This window comes from Mastigoproctus giganteus, chromosome 14 (assembly GCF_048544385.1).
Source record: "Mastigoproctus giganteus isolate SK-2022 chromosome 14, ASM4854438v1, whole genome shotgun sequence".
Classification (NCBI taxonomy): Eukaryota; Metazoa; Arthropoda; class Arachnida; order Uropygi; family Thelyphonidae; genus Mastigoproctus; species Mastigoproctus giganteus.
The window spans coordinates 32,362,570-32,381,659 of NC_143588.1; the positions used below are offsets into that span (position 1 = coordinate 32,362,570).

The 19,090-nt window shown below is 36.8% G+C and overlaps 1 protein-coding gene across 3 annotated transcripts in view; it reads right to left on the reverse strand.

The window, feature by feature from the left end:
* gwl (serine/threonine-protein kinase greatwall) overlaps positions 1 to 19,090 on the reverse strand; it is a 248,358-nt gene that overhangs the window by 42,872 nt on the left and 186,396 nt on the right. For all 3 annotated transcript variants that reach the window (XM_090388326.1, XM_090388324.1, XM_090388325.1), the window contains one exon: positions 15,806 to 15,941. In XM_090388326.1, coding sequence (XP_090244452.1) covers positions 15,806 to 15,941 — 136 coding nt within the window. The remainder of the gene's footprint in view (positions 1 to 15,805; positions 15,942 to 19,090) is intronic.

Here is a 19,090-nt window from a genome sequence, read left to right on the forward strand (position 1 = left end):
CCAAACTAGGAAAAAGCAGAAAAAAGATGATGATGGAAGCAAATATATAACATCAAGTTATGAAGGCTTCCAAGATGTTAAAAGTATAAGGAATACACTTAGATCCTTATTGTGGGATTCATGTGGTAAAGTCCCAACATCATCAATTCGGAAATACTAGATTTGTGGGATGATCTGGAAACAGAGGCTCACAATGTGTACATTGAAAATATTCTATTAAAGGAAAAACTGAAGAAAAAGGAGCAGAAAATGAAAAAAAGGACACATACGTCACTTTGGCAAAGAAACATGTTGAAGACCAGGATAAACCACCAAAAGTATAATTTTGAAGGCAACAACTGATAACTTCAAAACAAGTGAACAAGTAAAAGATGGAATTTTAAAAGAAATTAGACCTATGTTAAAGGATGTGAAAGTTAAAAATATCAGGCCAATAAGAGATCGAGGAGTCATTCTGGAGGCAGCGACTGACAATGATATTGCTATGATCAAGGGATATTCTGGTTTAGGTACATTAGGTTTAAAGTGTACAATTCTGAACCAATCTTGCCTAAAGTTGTTGTTTTTGATGTAGAAAAGGGTGTAAAGAAAGAAGAACTACCAAAAGAACTATGGATTAAAAACTTGGAATGACCGAAAGTAAGTGTACAGAAGGAATTGAAGTCCTAACTGTAAATAAATTTAAAGGAGTGGACATGGAAAATTAGGTTCTTCAACTCAATACAAGTGTTTGGAAAAGAATGAAATTAAAAAGTAGGCTTTTAATTGGCTGGTCTGCTTGTAGGTATAAGGAAATTTTTCCAATCACTCAATGTTATAAGTGCTTAATGTTTGGCCATGTGGCTAAGTATTGTAAGAAAGATGCATTGTGGACACTGTGGAGAAGTAGGACATACATTCCAAAATTGTATGAATAAAGACAAGCAGCTTACTTGCTGTAGGAGGAATTGTAGGAGTTGTAGGAGGAATCGTGTGGAGGTGGGCCATGTTGCTGTGAGTAAGAACTGTCCTGAATACAAAAAAGGATTGGAGATATACAAGAAAAAAATAAATTATGGGTGAAAGCATTAATGTGCTACAACTGAATGCCCAAAGAGCAAAAAGTGTCGGTTCTCAAGTAAGTTTCTTAATGGAGAAGGACAAGATAGCGGTGGCACTCCTACAAGAGCCTTATGCGGTCCAAGAACAAGTACGATGTTATCCACAAAGATATAGAGTGTTAGCCGAGGGTGATTCGCCGAGTGCGGCTATTGTAGTTCGAACACCTGACATAGTTGTGATTAAGATCTTAATGCTATGTAACAAGAATGCAGTGTGTTGTGAGCTGGTGGGCGCATTTGGAAGGATCTACTTGGTGACATTATACTGTCAGCACTCTGGTAACATTGAACATGAAATTGAATATTTAGAAAAGTTAAAGAGATTGCTAGGTTCCGAGGAAGTTGTCATTGCTCTTGACTCTAATGCTAACTCTCCACTTTGGGGTGGAATGAACTCTGACGATAGAGGAACACTACTTAAGGAGTTCATAGTAACTTCAAGGTGGGAGGTACTAAATATAACAGGACATCCACCGACTTACAACATCGTACATGGTCAATCTTACACTGATTTTACTCTTGCAACTGGCACTGTAAGGAATGACATTGAAAATTGGAGGGTTATGGAGGATTACACCACTAGTGACCATAATGCAATCCTGTTTCCAATAACATGTCGAAACAAAAATAGAAATTGGTATAATTTAGATCGGTTTTCTGCCAAAACCGCTACACGGCCAAGATTTGAAGAAAATTATGTTCATTTAGTAAATGGAATTGAGTGGTCAGAATTAAATATGGAAGATCATGTTAGTAAATTAACCGATGTGTTAATTCATTCTTGTAACATTAGCATGAAAAAGTTATGTGTAACAAGTAGACCAGTCTTTTGGTGGTCTTCTAGACTGACTGTCTTACGAAAAGATGTTATAAAGTTAAGAAGACAATGTCAGAGGCAACGTAGGCTAGGCAATATGGATATCGTGTCAAATTATATGCAACAATATAAATGGAAAATACACGAATATATAAAGGAAATAAATGAATCCAAAAATAGCCACTGGAAATTGTATGTCGATGAGCAAGGAGCTAGAGATCCATGGGGAACTATTTTTAAATTATTAAATACCAAGAAAAATTTAGCGGATATTACTACCACAGTAGGAATTGAGGGCAGTCAAGCTTTAAATTGGAAGGATACTGTGAAGAGGATACTGGATGATCTTTTTCCAAATTTGGAAGAAAATGATGATACACTACCGCAGGCACAAATTAAATGTGATAACATGCAATATCTGTCCTTCAATGAAGAACAAGATTTTACGTTGGAGGAAGTGTGTCATGCTGTGGACCAGGCAAAAGATGGTAAGTCGCCGGGCTTAGACAAAATTGAGGTGTCTGTGTTGAAGAAGGCATTTATGCTGACACCACAGATAATGTTAGAACTGTATAATAAATGTTTAAGAGCGGGTGCTTTTCCTAAGAGCTGGAAGAAGGCCCAAGTGAGGTTGTTACTAAAAGGCACGGATAGACTGCTTAATGATACAGGTGCATATCGACCCATTGCTCTCCTATCAGTAATGAGAAAAACATATGAAAGGTTAATTATAAGCCGCTTAATGATAGTATATGAAAATAAATCTATGTCCTCAGAAAACCAATATGGTTTTAAAAAAGGGAGAGGAACTGAGGACACTGTGTATAGATTAACCAGGGCTGTTCAGGAGAATGATGCAAGGTATGTCCTGGCGGTATTCATGGACTTCTATGGTGCTTTTGATCGACTCTGGCGGGAGAGTATCTTAGCATGAATAAGACAGATGGAATGCTCGAACAGATTATACAGTGTAATGCAGGATTATTTTAATGATAGATCTATACTTGTAACAACAAGATATGAACAAATAACAAGGAAGATCTATAGAGGATACCCGCAGGGCTCGGTGATGGGCCCTTTTTCCTGGAATATAGTGCTTGACACCTTCTTACAAACAAGAATTGAAGGGACAGAATGCACAGCATATGCAGATGACGTGGCAATTTTAATCCATGGTGGCTATAGAATGCAATTAGAAACTAGAGCAGGTGAAGTTTTAAGTTCATTAGAAGATTGGACTAAACTAAATAAGTTAATGATCTTTCTGGGAAAGATGGTACAAATGTTACTAAAAGGTAAGCTTATTGCAAGCCAACTGCACACCTTGCGGCTGGAAGGGGGAACGGTTAAATATGTGACAGTGGCTAGATATTTGGGCCTGCAACTTGAGGAAAGGCTCTTTTTTTACAGAACATATAAAATATTTAAAGAATAAAATAAGACTTCTGTATGCCAAGCTCCGAATGGTTATACGGACCGGTTGGCGAATTAAAGGCAGAGCGCTAAACTTGTGATATAAATGCTATGCTTGTTTACACCAATCATGACCTATGTCTCAGGGGCTTGGGCACATAGAATTGAAAATGTAATGGTTCAGAAGTACTTAGTTCAGGCTCAGAGGTTTGCATTATTAGGAGTCACTACAGCATGTAGAACTGTTTCCTCTGAGGCATTGCAGGTGGTAGCAGGGAGGATGCCAGCCCCATACGAAGTTCTATTGAAAGGCCTAATTTTCCTCACAAAGAACAATGTGAGGAAAACTATATTGGGCGTAATGTCTTGTTCCAGAGAAGAATATGTATATACACAAAATGATATCAAGGAAGAAAGGATTGTTTGTTAGTTATTTGGTTTTTAGGAGCATTAGCAACTAAGGCCATGTTGCTCTGGGATATGCGGTGGTCATTCCCTGACCTTTCCGCATCCTCTGTATTTGGTGGTGACGGGCTCGAACCCCGGCCTAATCAAGAAGCATGTGCTACGCACTGCTGCTCCTTCCCATCTGGCTACAGAGGCACCTAGGAAGAAAAGAAGCGGATTTTAATGGAAATTCAAATTTTATGGCAAGAATCATGGATTGCAACAAGCAAAGGCCGGCAAACATTTATTTATACCAAGAGTTGATATTATCAACACAAGACAAAGGCCTCGGCAGCAATTTGGATTACAAGCCACTTTTATTTTAACTGGCCATGGATTGAACCAAAAACTGTTTGAACTTAAATTAAGGGAAAATGGTTACTGCATATGCGGCAAAAATGAGACATCTAAACGTGTCATGTTAGAATGTATCCAATATGTTGATTTAAGATCAACACTAGAAAGACAAGTTGGTTTTTTGGATGAAGATTGTCTTGGTGTCTTGTTCACCAGTAAAGAAAATATATCCTATTTTAATGAATATGTAAAAAATGTTTTTAAAAGAAGAAATCATTTGATTGCTGGATAGTGGAAGCTTGCCTCCTCGAGGCAGGGGCGGTAAACTGTTCTGATTAAGATACACAGAAATAAATTAATCAAAGCGTATTCTTCTCAGAACAGGCTAAGAAGCTAAATGACTTGTTAAACTAATCTACTAATATATTTTTTTATTATTATAATAATTTATGCTAACTTAAAAAGTTCCGTCACCATAAAGTAAATAAGATCCCAGCCACGGATGTGCTGTTGCACAGGGAGTAGTGGGCTCTGGTGTCTTAAATGGAATGCCCTCAGCACTGTCCACGATGAGATGTTATTCCAGAAATGACATATTCCTGATACACTCTTGATACTGTTGAGCAGGAATAGTGCAATTTCTGTACCACCTGCGTGATAGGGTGACCCATGCATTTGGACACCCACTACCATCCATCTTTCAAAGTCTGTTACCTCACAGCATTTATCCACAGTGACATCGAATTACTGTCTACATGAATGCAGTGTATCTATATACTTGCCAAGCAGTGAGTTCTTCCACTAGCAAGAGGGGTGACAGCATCGCATTGCCCAGGAACCAAGTATCCCATGAATTCTGTACTTTCAGTGTAGACCAGGGATTCTCAACAGCAGTGAAAATTGATTTTGGGAAGGGGGGCGAAAAAATCATGGGTATTACAATGGTTTGTGGCCCTCCAAAGGTCAACCCTACCCGACATCTTATTCCTTAATATTTAATTTCTCTCTCCAGGTTTTCTTTTCACCTCAGACAACTGATTTTTAACATACAGGTATATTATATTAGGAGTGACTGAGAAATTTGGTAAAAGGAAGATAGTGGGTGTGATTTAATTCAACCACCTTTAGTTTTCATAGGCATTAAATGCCTAAGCTTTCAGAGGTAATGTTTCTGCAATCCTTCACATTTGCACCTTTCCAACAGCTGCAATATTGGTGGCGGCATGGTATGGTTTATTTATTCTTTTGATTTATTGGTCAATACATGAGGCATGGATGGGATGAGGAAATGTTTCAATCTATTGTTTCTACTTTCTAAGCGACAATTGGTATTGATTTATTGTTTCCTTGTGGAAGTTGTTTATTTTTGATCCACAGTGCTTTTGTGAGTGACATGGGCTATGAGAATTAAATAAAATTAGTTTATATTTCAGTATTATTATTTAATTCTTTGTAGTTATTCAATCCATCATCAATCGTGGCAAGTGCCAAAAAGAAGAAGCGTCGACAGTATGGATGATGGTTTTATTGAAAGCCCATTCGACTCAAGACAGCCTATGTGTCTTATGTGTAATAGTTATTTTTCAAATGAGGCAATGAAACCATCAAGACATTTAGATCATTTAAAAAGGAAATATCCTGATAAAGATGGTAAACGTATGGAATATTTTAAAAATTTAAAACAGAATTTTGAGCAACATAACACTGTTATTTCCTTATTTAAGAAGAACACACAAACAAATGACGTTGGAATGATTGCATCTTATAAAATTGCAGAAATCATAGTAAAAACTGGCAGTGCTCAAACAGTTCCTGAGACAGTTAAACAACCCACATTTGAGACTGTAATTTCAACAGTGATGTATCAAAATCCTTCCACAATTTTAATAGCATTGCCATTGAGCAACAATTCAATTCAAAGACGAATTGATAAGATGTCAGTTAACGTTGAAGAGCAGCTAATTGACAAACTAAAAATGAGAAAATTTTCTATTCAGATTGATGAATCAATAATTACTGACAATAAGGCCCTTATAATGGCATAAGGTCATTATTTCAATGATGATTGTAAATTGTAACAAGAGATGATTGTAAAATCTATAGAAACTGACTGTACTGGAGCATCCATTTTTGCTCTGTGAAAACATGGTTTGATGATAAACAATTACCATTGGAAAATGTGGTATCCTGTGCCACTGATGGTGCTACCTCCATGGTTGGAAGACAAAGGTTTTATAGCTCACCTAATGGAAGTATGTCCAGAAGATCTTGCAATACACTGCATTGTGCACCAACATCATCTGGTTGCAAAAATTATTAGTCCAGTTCTTTTTCAATCTCTCAGTATAGTTATTAAAACCATCAATAAAATAAAGCCACATAGCAAATATGATTGCCTTTTCAGAAAATTTTGTGTTTATAATGAAGAACAGTATGCAAGGCTTCTTTTACATACAGAAGTCAGATGGCTTTCTAAAGGAAACTGTAACAAGATTTGTAAATATTTTTGATACAATAATTAGTTTTTTTAGAAAGCGAAGGAGACACAGATTTAGAAAAGGAGATCAGCAAACACAAAAACAACACACAGAGTGATTCAGGAGAAATAGTAAATATTTTGTGAGGTTATAGTATCGATTATTCTGAGTAAAAAAAGTTCATATAAACATGCACCCAATTCTCGATGGATACAGAGATACAGCTGTTAGAAACTGACGCGCACAGCTCCCTGAATCAGATGTGACCAAGAAGCAGTTATAACCTGACGGCACTTGGTGTTAGAAGTGTTGTTAAGAATGCTGCATATCACACATGCTGAATATGCTGATATGGTGTTTATCTACGGTTTTTGTGGTGGAAGTTCTACACTGCTACTTGTAGAGAATACAGTCAATGGTTTCCTAACCACAGAATACCAAATTCAAAGGCAGTTCCTAGTGTTTACACCAAACTGCATGAGACTGGTCAATTCCCAGCACTCATATTTCTTCTGAATATGCAAATGAACCAAATGTTGGTGAAATAGGACACATTCTTCAGTCGGTAGAAAGTAGTCCTACTATCAGCACACACAGAATTTCTACGTGTTCCACAGATATGAGTATGGCAAACATTACACGAGTACGGCCTGTATCCATTTCACATACAGTGGTTTGTTGTTATTTGGTTTTTAGGAGCATTAGCAACTAAGGCCATATTGCTCCACGGATATGCGGTGGTCATTCCCTGACCTTTCCTCATCATTTGGTGATCACGGGCTCGAATCCCGGTCTAATCAAGAAGCATGTGCTACGCACTGCTGCTCCTGCCCACCTGGCTATGGAAGTGCCCACATACAGTGGGTGCAACACCTTCAACGGAGAAGATGCCCAGCGATTGGAATTTTGTCAGTGGATAAATGCTAATTGCCGATTAATTCCATTAATACCACTTAGCGATGAAGCTACTTTCGCCTGTTACGGTATCAACAACACCCATAACTCTCATAGGCGGTCAGATGAAAATCCACATGCCACTGTAGAAACGAATTTTCAACATTGTTTCTCTGTAAATGTGTGGTGCAGTATCATCAACAATCAGTTGATTGCGCCTTTTGTGTTACAAAATCATCTTACAGGGCTCACTTACCTAGAATTTCTGCAAAATGAACTTCCAATACTATTGGTTGATTGATTGATTTATAAATTCTTGGTGCAAGAGCTACTGCGGCTAAAAGACGCCTGGAAGGTTTCACTACTATTGGAGGAGGTTCCCTTGGCTACAAGGATTGGTATGTACTTTCAGCATGATGGAGTTCCAGCACTTTATGCCCGTCTGGTGATACAATATCTAAATCAAACTTTTCCTGAATGATGGATCATGTGCAGTGGTTACGTTCAGTGGCCACCAAGGTCTCTGGCCCTCACTCCATTAGCTTTTTGTTTGTGGGGTTGAATGAAAAGTGCAGTATACATACATACATACATACATACAAAGAAAAGGTGAATACAAGAGATGAATTCCTTGCTCGCATTTTGAATACTGCTGCCCTTATAAAGGAACACCAAGACCTCAGAACAACAACACTTCATATTACCACGACAGTTGCAAAGTGCACTGAGGTTGGCAGGGGTATTTTCGAACATTTATTATGAACTGTAAAAAATTTGTCAATTACTTGTGTTTTGTATCATTCAAAAACCCAATAAATACAAACAATAAGTCATTTATCATTCTTTAATACCTCTCATAATGGCTTTGTGCACTCCAGTTTCAAGCAATTGTATCTCCATATCCATTGATAACACTAGTTTACAAATTTAAGTTTGTTCACTGGGGTTTGAATTTCAATAGGTCTTACTGCTGAAATGTGTTGCTGTGATTTCAAATATGACTTTTTCTATCACATCCAGATACATCACAATTTAAGAAATAAAAAAGTATTGTTTTTTACGAAAGTATATAACTTTATTGTATTTTAGTAATGACAAATTTATAGGATTACATTTTCATATATCAAAAAATACGTAAATACTAACAAGTATTAATCAAAATTCTGAAACTTTCATTAATCAGACCTTCGTCTCTTTGTTTGAAAAGAACATTTAATCGTTTTTCTTTTATGTACAGTGCCAGGTTTCTCTCTTTTTAAACACCAGCAGTAGTCAGCCATCATGCTTGTATTCCACCTTCCCTGGTACCCCTGCTCCATTTCCTTTATGTCCTGATGGAATCTCTCCCCTTGTTCTTTGCTGATCTGTGCAAGATTTTCGGGGAAAAAAATCAAGATGGCACACAAAAAAGTGAATTTTGATGCTCATATTGCAACCTAAATTGCAAAGATCCTCGAGCATATTTTGAACAATTTTCTCATAATCCTGTGATTTATGATTTCCTAGAAAGTGTTCCATTACACTTTTAAAAGTAATCCAGGCTTCCGTTTCAACGTCAGTCATAGTAGTTTCGAACTGACCGTCTAAAACCAATTTTCTAATTTGGGGAACAATGAAGATACCCACCTTAAGTTTTGCGTCAGATAAACTGGGAAATTTACTGCAAAGGTACTTAAAGCAGTTGCCATCCTTATTCAGTGCTTTAACAAATTGTTTCATTTTGCCTAACTTGATATGCCATGGAGGTAAAAGTATTTTATTTGGCTTCACCAAACTTTCGTGCACAATATTTTTTGACCCCAGTGTAAGACTGTGTCTCCGAGGCCATTGCTTCTTTGTCCAATGCAGCGCTTTAGCTCTGCTATCCCATTCACAAATAAAGCATGGCATTTTAGTGTTCCCATCATGTTGTCCCAACAACATACATACATAACACTTTTAAGTCTCCGCATAGCTGCCATTTGTGATCTTGATATTTAATTTTCTCCAGAAGCAACTTTAGATTGTCATAAGTTTCTTTTAAGTAGACTGAAGAGCAACTGGCACAGATGTGTATTTATCTCCATTATACAAGAAAGCACCTTTTAAACTAGTCTTAGAAGAGTCTATAAATAGTCTCCATTCATTAGGAACATATGATGGAGGCACTTATTAAACCAGCAATATCAGTGCAATATACGAGAGGACCTTCTTGTTAAAAATACTGTATAAACTCCCTTTCACGATTTCTGTACCAAGAAAATGTACCTGGAGCAAGTAAGTTCTTCGCTTTAAGTCTGGATCCCAGAATTTCAGCAGCATACTTTGGAAGACCTAAGTTGCTTACAAAATCGATCGGTTCGACTTGCTGTGGCGTTAAAATATTTTCTGGTTGATAACATTCCTCTTCACTAACCTCCTTAGCTTCTGCTTCGGTGGAAGAAGATGTGGACTCCAAAGTTTCTGGTGGAGGTTTTACAGGGAGATCGGGTCCACGCAGAATCGGTCTTATGGCTGACGGTAGATCTGGATATTTGATGTCCTTTTTATTTTTTGAATTGTAAACTTTAATGTCACATACACAAAAGTAACATTCAGCATGGCTTACTGGCTCGTGCCACACCATAGAAATAGCAAATGGCAAGCACATCTTTTTTCCTTGACTCCATTTTCTAAGATGTTCGACACACGTATGGCATACTTTATGCGGTGCCCACGATTTATCCTGTTCACCTAGTTTTATGTCAAAGTATGCATAATACAATTTTTTTACAAAATCGGTAATATTTTGCCTCTGCTTTACAGGAACAAAACAACCACACATGTAACAAAATATGTAGGGACTGTTTATACACTTTCTGGTTGCTATATATACTAAAAGAAAACTAACACACAATGAGATCTCACGACAGTTTTTACAGGAGTACTGTGACAGCATAAGGAATGTGCCACTTATATAGGCTCTGTAGTTGAGTGGACTGTACAAACAAGTGAGTGCATGCTCAGACAAGTTTAACCTGTAATTACACACAGGAGTCTCCCAGACTCCACTCGGAAAATAAAATTTTGGGAATCACAAATGGGCCGGAAGAGAGCAGGGTGGGGGGACCGTCTACCTTGCAATGTGTGTAGTTACAGGTTAAACATGCACAATCTATTGTATTTGAGGCAAATATTTGATACTGATTAGGAATAGAGGGGTATAAAACTTGTAAACCATTGCAGAAACTATAGTTATGTACACATTTGCGTATAATACCTAGGTAATATTTTGTTAATGAATTGTGAAAAATCTTTATGATAGAAACAAACAGACTTCGGTTTAGTAATCAGTAAACATGCATAAATAACTGCCACATACTGTTACTCAAACTCCAGATACACTGTAAACCAGTGTAATTGGACACACATTTTTATGAACTTTTGGCTAAGGTAAAGAAAGCCAACATGAGAACCATTGGAAGCGTCGGCTAACTTATATAATATACATTAACTTTTTTAATGGAAGTTTTGTATTTTCCATAAAACTGTTTCTTTATTAAAACTGTTTTATGGAAAATACAAAACTTCCATTAAAAAAAGATAATGTATATTATATACTTTTGGTCAATGTACACGCCAGTAACTACGACAGCATTTCATCTTGAGACTTTGAAAGTAACAGCAATTAAGTTTTATAAGAAACTAAGAGATATTTGCAAATTGCAGTTGTTAAAAAAACCGATTGAGTTGGGAAGATCGGGGAAAACTGTAGAAGCAGACAAAATATAAAGAAAGAAGCAGACAAAGTATTGGTAAAAAATCGAAAAATCACAGAGGACAAAATTTAATTGCTAAGAAGAAATGGGTGTTTGGAGTATTTGAAAGATAATCAAAATTCGTCTTCACGAAATTCATAAAAAAATCGGAAAGCAAAAACTCTTTTACGCATTATTAGAAAAGTAGTGAAGAAAAATACTACCATTATAACAGATGAATGGCTTGGATATAGTAGTATTACGGCCTTAGAAAAAAAGAATTACAAACATTTAACGGTGAAACACAAGGAACATTTTGTAGATACACATACAGGAACACATATGAATAACATCAAAGCTCAGTGGAAGAGACTAAAAAGTGTAACTAAATCGCAGCTATAAAGATATGTTGATGGGTCACATGAATGAATATATGTCGCGTCAAATTTATGGGAAAAATCGTGAAGATACTTTTCACAATATTATTACTCAAAGCTATTGAGGTCTAACTATATGATTTATATTCATGATTTTTTTTTTTTTTTCTGAAAAAGTTCCGTTCCATTCATTTTTATGTTCGTTATGTTTTTTCTCATTGTTAAAAGCAGATTTTGAGTTATGAGTGTTTTTACAATATTATTGATTTAGGTTTGGTTACGAAAAAAGGAAAAGGTTTCTTTATTTTTCGTTTTATTTTATAACCTGATCTTAAATTATAGGTTAGGAAATAATAGAAAAGGTTTCCTTATATTTCGTGACCTTATAGGAAAAGAAAGAAAGATTCTTTTTATATATATATATATATATATATATATATATATAAAAATAAATATATAATAATAAATATATAATATGTATATACAGCAATACTCCACATAGCATTAATAATTGCTACCAAAACTGTACCGTGTTATGTGAAACTGTGCTGATTGAGGTATAATTATAATGGGTTTTAATTGAATGCATACCAGAGAAAGTCGATAAACAAATTATAATAAATACATAAATAGTTTGCGGTTGACAGCCAATTAAAAGGATTTGAAATTAAAAATATTTCAAAAATTTTTTTAATGAAAGGTAACATCATTAGAGATGAGAAAAAAGCTTTGTTTATTTAGGTATTTCAATAATAAAGTCTGGTGAAGTTGCCTCTTCTTTTTCTCAGCATACAAGTTTTTGTAGCATCAAAACCCATCTTGTAAAATTTGCCGTACCGTGATGCTACATTCAACATCTGGATCTCCATTCATAATTGCCTTGCAGACCACGTCAACCCCACCCCCCCCCCCGAAAAACCTTCTCCAATTCTTCTGTTGAAAAATTTTTTGGTGCCACTTCCGTGTTACCCACTTAAGAATTGTTTCCTCTTCTGCATATGCAGTTTGCATATGCAAAAGAGGAAACGTCATTTGCATGTGAGTCAATGCAGTCACGTACATTGGCTGTGTCAAAAAGTATAAAATCCCAAGTCTTTTCCGATCTTCACAATGTCTATGGCAATTGTCTGAATTCGTAATTCAAAACCAGTGAAATAATTTGCCAAGTGGGGCAAAACATGCTGTCAAACAGAATGTATGTTGTTGGCAGTGATTTCTAGCCAAGATGCAAATATATTTTCAATCGTATTTAAAGGGATAAAAAATAAATTGTGAAATGAAAAGCTATCATGTGGTCTTGTCAGGATGGAATTAAGAATACTGAACTCTGTTGCACATTGCCAGTGACTGCCTGAGGGAATCTATTGGCACATGTGCATGTGAGACAAAAGAGTTGGTACTGCAGCATATATTAGCATTAGCATTAGCAGAGGCATTTGATGCAAGAAAGCAAGCTTATGCAGCATCAGCCAAAAAAAAAAAAAACCCACTTCCACTTCACCCTTCTGTTCGTTCAAAATACCTGTCCAGCTGAGCCTTAAACTTATTAAGGCTATCAACCTCCACTACAAGGGATGGAAGTCTGTTCCACCAACCAACCACCCGCTGGCTAAAGGCAAATTTCCACACGTCTATCCTACATCTGTCTTTCCTCAATTTGAATTTATGCCCTCTCAGGTGATTATTCTGAGCTAGAGGAAGAATCCCATCAGCATTGAGCATGCTCAAACCATTCAAGGTTTTATAAACCCTATCGGATCACCTCGCTGGTGCCTAGTCTCCAGACACTGTAATTTGCAAAACTTAAGCCTTTCTTCGTAAGAGCACCCCTTTGTTCCATTCACTAATTTTGTTGCCCTTCTCTGTACTCGTTCCAGCAGCTCTACATCCTTCTTGAAATGAGGCCTCCAGACCTGTATACAGTACTCTAGGTGTGGCCTGACCATTGCCTTATACAAGGGAATAATCACCTCCTTATCCCTGCTGGAAAAATTCCTGTATATCATTGACAATACTCCATGAGCTACTCTTGCAGCCCATCTGCACTGCTCAGAGAACTTCATATCTGCCTGCACAACCACCCCCAAGTCCCTTTCATTCTCTACCACTGTCAGTGTAGTACCACAGAGTTGATACGTTGCTCTGTGGTTGCTGCTTCCCATATGTAGTACTTTACATTTGACAAAGTTAAACTTCATTTGCCACCTCTCAGCCCATCTGCTTAACTTTCCAGATCCTGTTGCAGCAGCATAGTGTCAGTAGTGTCCTTGACAACCCTGCCAACCTTTGTATCGTCTGCAAACTTGGACATTAAGCTTGATATACCATCATCAATATCATTTATAAATACAGAAAACAATAATGGACCCAACACTGAGCCCTGAGGGACTCCACTAATAACATTAGTCCACGATGAGCAGTGTCCATTGATTACCACTCTCTGTCTTCTCCCCCTCAACCACCCCTTTATCCATAGCAGCAATTTGCCTCCAATGTCACACTGCTCCAATTTATGTAGCAGTCTTCCATGTGCAACAGTATCAAAAGCCTTTCTAAGATCCAAGTATATAATATCAAAGCTATTCCCTGCATCCAGTTCTTTTGTGACTGCATCATAATATCCAATCAAATTGGTCAGGCAAAACTTCCCCTTAACAAAACCATGCTGTGTCTGAACTATAACTGAAGTCTTGTCTAAATGATCCTGCAGTGCTTCTTTAACCAGTGCCTCCATTAATTTTCCTGGAACAGAAGTTAAGCTCACAGGTCTATAATTACTTGTGTCAGCCTTTGATCCTCCTTTGTGAATTGGGGTCACATTTGCACATTTCCAGTCTATGGGTACCTCCCCTGAGTCCAAGGAAGCTCTCATAATTATGGCTAAGGGTTTGCTTACTTCCTTTGCTGCCTCCTTTAATATAACTGGATAGATCCCATCCACCCCGGGTGCCTTTCTTGTGTTTATCTTCAACAGTTCCTCCTCCACTTTACTCCCAGTTATTTCAAGATTCTGTAGATTACTGCTAGAGTTGAATACATCTCTGGCATTCCCCTCGCTGAATAACTCCTCATGTGTGAATGTCGATGCAAAATATTCATTTAGTTTGTTAGCTACCTGAGCAGGGTCATCAACAGTTGACCCATCAATATCAAGTGGAGCAATCTGATTCATCCCCTTCCTTCTAGAGTTTACATAAGTAAAGAACTCTTTGCTGTTTTTCTTTGCATCCCTTGCCAAGGATTTCTCGTAATCTGCCTTCGCCTGCCTAACCTCCTTTGTAACTTGGTTGCATATCAACTTGTATCTATCATAGGCTTCTGTGTCATGTGTTAATTTGTAAGTATCCCATGCATTTTTCTTCTCTGCCATATGCCTCATTAGTTCATCTGACATCCATTTTGGCCTAAACCTTGAACAATATTTCTTAGTTGGTATGTAAAGCCTAGTAGCTTCCAAGATTAATTCTTTGAATGCTTCCCATTTTGAATTTGCTGTTGGTAACATCATCTACGCGTTCATATGTATGCATTCCTAGGCTACAACAATGTAGCATATATTTAGAGTACATTTAAAATACATATAAATTATAATCTGTGCCTTTTAAGTGAATAATATAAAACAAAATATCTTTGAATAATAAATTTCAATGATTTCTGAAAATTAAAGAAATTTTCAAAAGAAATTAAAGAAAATAATAATAAACTAGGGGGCTGTGCTGCGCTCGCTTCTTTTGATAAAGTAAAATGAAATACAGAAGCTTTCAAAACTGTCTCTTCCTCTGCTATGAATACATAAATATTTACATATGGAAATCAAGCATGGTACCATGTGGTCATGTTAGATAAACAGAGCACATGACCACGCTTAAACGGAAGCTTGTTTTATTGTGGTAAAATAAGCTTCTGCTACATTTACCATGTAAACTGCATCACTCTTCTCCCATTGGCTGAATAAATATCACTAGGAGGAAAATTATTTTAATGTATAGAAAATAATTATCAGCTAACCATGAAATACTGTGTTATTCAAGAAAACTTGAAACTAAAATCTCATGTACAGTCTAAAAACAAATCCGTATTCCATGCCTACCTCACAAATTGGGAAAAATATTAAACCTTTAAAAATTTGTATTCAACTTATTAACAAATAAGAGGAAGGTGTAATTTTCTCACACTTCTCTTATTTGTTCCATTTAAATAAATGGCACATAATAATCCAAGTTAAATAAAATACTTTTCTCTACAATTTCCTTCAAGACAGTTATACCATGTTTCTTCCCAAGAAGCAGTTCAGGAGCCAAGTAATCAGGAGTTCCTAATATTTTCTTATTACTAGATGTGTCCTGGCAACGTCGAACACTTTTTGGTGTCCTATATGGGGTCTGACCTGAAGTAACTGGGGACTACAAAATAAATAAATAAATAAGGTAGACAAACTCTGGAACCCTAAAAGTATTCTAATTAACAAGCATCACTATAATTCTTTGAAATATTTATGTTCAATACAAAGGGATTCCATGTTATCTAAAAAACTTAAGTGGGAAATAAGAAGACTATAAAAAATTTATATGCTTAACTTCAAATAGGCCTGCCTACAAATATACATATAAAACAGTTTTACTCACTTTCACAAACCAATTATATATATATATATATATATATACAAATTTGTATATATATAAAAAAGGATCTCAGTAGTAGTATTCTGTCAGTCATGGAATCACCACAATGAAGCTACCACATGATTAGCAACTTGGGTACACCCGGATAAAATTTAAATTTTAAAATGCATTATTTAATTTACTACAAATATCTCCTCTCAAATTCAGAATAAAATAAATCCACTCTCTAAGATATGCTGAGGCTGTAAAAGGCTCCAATGGTGTGGTATACATTCTATAATACTAAACACAGCCACACATAAGTGCATCAGCCTATTGGGAATGTTAATGATCTCAGACTCTAGGATGACCCCCACCCCATGATTGGAGATGTGCTAATGTCGTGCTATTCCAAAAAGGAGATGCAAAAGACACGACGGGCAACTACAGAATAGCAAGTTTGACTTCAACAGTGGGTAAGACCATGCAATCAGAGATTAAGGATACAGTACAGCACCATCTTGAGAGAAATAGTATCCTTACTTGATCACAGCATGGGTCCATGAAGGGTTGTTGTTGTTAATTGGTTTTAGGAGCATTAGCAACTAAGGCATCTGCTGACGAGACTAGTGGGAGCCAGACGTGTTCAAAGCCGCTAAGTGGATTTTTTTATTTATTGATTTGAAATTATTGTTTTACTAAAACTTTTGATTTAAATTTAGTAGTATAGCATTATTTTGTAATTTACTGATTAATCTGGTGTATTTATTCTTTACTCGGCCTTGTAATTGCATAAAACTATCGGTAAGGGTATCATATCCACAAGTTGCAGCTCCGCTGAACGAGAAGTTTTTTAGCCATATTTAGTCGCTTTATTGACCAACTGATACATCAAATTATTTTCTACAAGTAGCTTATAGACCTAGTCAGGATCGTTAGTTCATTCTGAATTGAGACAGCGAGATTTAGAAGTTAATTAATACTTAAGTGTCCGTAGATTTACCATTCGTAACTTGTGGCATTGTTATACGATACGTTATATCCCGAACTAGATAGCGTTAGTATAGTGTACATACTATACTATACTTCCTTGTCAATTAAATTGTACTTTTAACTAAATACATATAACGACTTAGATTACAAACGTAACATAATTAATTAATACATAACTTCATACGGAAGTTTATAAACGGAACTCTTAGATATTTGATACTGAAAAATATATATAGCGTTATAACTGTGTTGGGATACAAGTTTAGGGTTATAATTTTATACCGAAATTGAAATTTTATTGAAATTAAATCGGAATCATGACTCAGACCAGAGCAGCAAAGCAAAAGGCTCAAGCTAATGGGAGTGCTGTGGCTCAGGGGAGAACTGAGGGGAACAGTTGCCCTCTGAATCACAGCTTTTAAAAATGCACTGCTTGCATGATGTTTGTGGAGCAATTGGGTACGGGACATGATATTGCCATGGGGGATGTCTTTGTGTGTGCGTGATGCAAGCAGTGTAACGGAAACGTGGAACATGCTTTGTAAAGAGGATAGGTGGAACAGGACCAGGGTATGACTCCAGGGGCAAAGGTTGATGACGTTGTAGAGTGGATATCATATTTTAAAGGCACAAAATGTGATATAGTTGTACATGTTGGCAGTAATGATATTAAGAGTAGGAGACCGGCAGAATTACTTAACAAGTACAGGTCACTGTTGAAAAAAAGCCGTGAATTAGGGTTGAATTTGAAAATGTCTGCAATTCTGCCCAGACACGATAGGAGGGAGTATATGATGAGAGCCTTGCCAATCAATTCGGCCCTGGAAAGACTGTGCAAGGCTCAAGGGGGTAGAATTTTTTTCAGCCTGGTCTGTACTTGTTAACAGGAGAGACTGCTTCTACAGGGATGGGATACACTTAAATAGAAAGGGTGCAAGAATATTTGCTGATGCTCTCAAGGCAGCGTTAGGTGGGTCGGAAAACTGCTAGCTTGGGAGGATACAAGGACTAATAGATTAACAGTAGCCACTGGCAGAGGTGAAACTGATTCTTTGCACTGCTTCTACTGGAATGAGCAGAAGCCTGGAAAACAAGATGCAGGATATTTCAGAGACTGCTGGGAGTCATTGCGGTACAAGTAAACACATGGGTTGTGTTAGGGTAGTTAAGAAAAAGAACAGGTGCATGTATACTTGTGTGTATACCAATGCTAGGAGTTTAGTAAATGAATTTGAGGTACTGTTCAAAACATCAAAGGCAGATATTGTTGGGATTTCAGAGACGTGGTGTCACACAGATATAAGGAATGTAGAACTGGAATTTGGGGAGTACAACGTCTACAGAAAGAATAGACAGGATAGGAAGGAAGGAGGAGTTATGCTATTAGTTAAGAAACACATAAAATCCAAGGAAGTGAAGCCAGTCGACATCACTGGACAGTGCACTGTCGAGTCAGTTTGGTGTGACATAAGCAGTGGGAGATGAAAGTTGAGAGTAGGAGTGTGCTATAGGCCTAATGACTCTGATGAGTATAATAAGAAACTGTACGGGGAAATAGAGTGGGCCAGTAAATCAGGGAGTCTTATAATGGGGGAGTTTAATTTCCCAGATATTGACTGGAATTTGTGCTTTGGTCACTCACACACTAGAAAGGCTTTTGTGGATTTATTGGATGATTGTTTTCTACATCACTATTTTGGGGAGGCAACTAGAGGGAATAATACTCTTGATTTGATTATCAGTAGTGATTCTTCATGCATTAAGAATGTGCAGATAAAGGAACCACTAGATGGCAGTGATCACAGTGTGCTGAAGTGGGATTTACTCAAAGAGGTAACTACCATCAGGGGTAAAGTGACGGGTTATTGCTTTCGTAAAGGCGACTACAATGGTCTGAGACAGTATTTAAATTCTATACAGTGGGACCAACTGATGATGTTACCAACAGCAAATTCAAA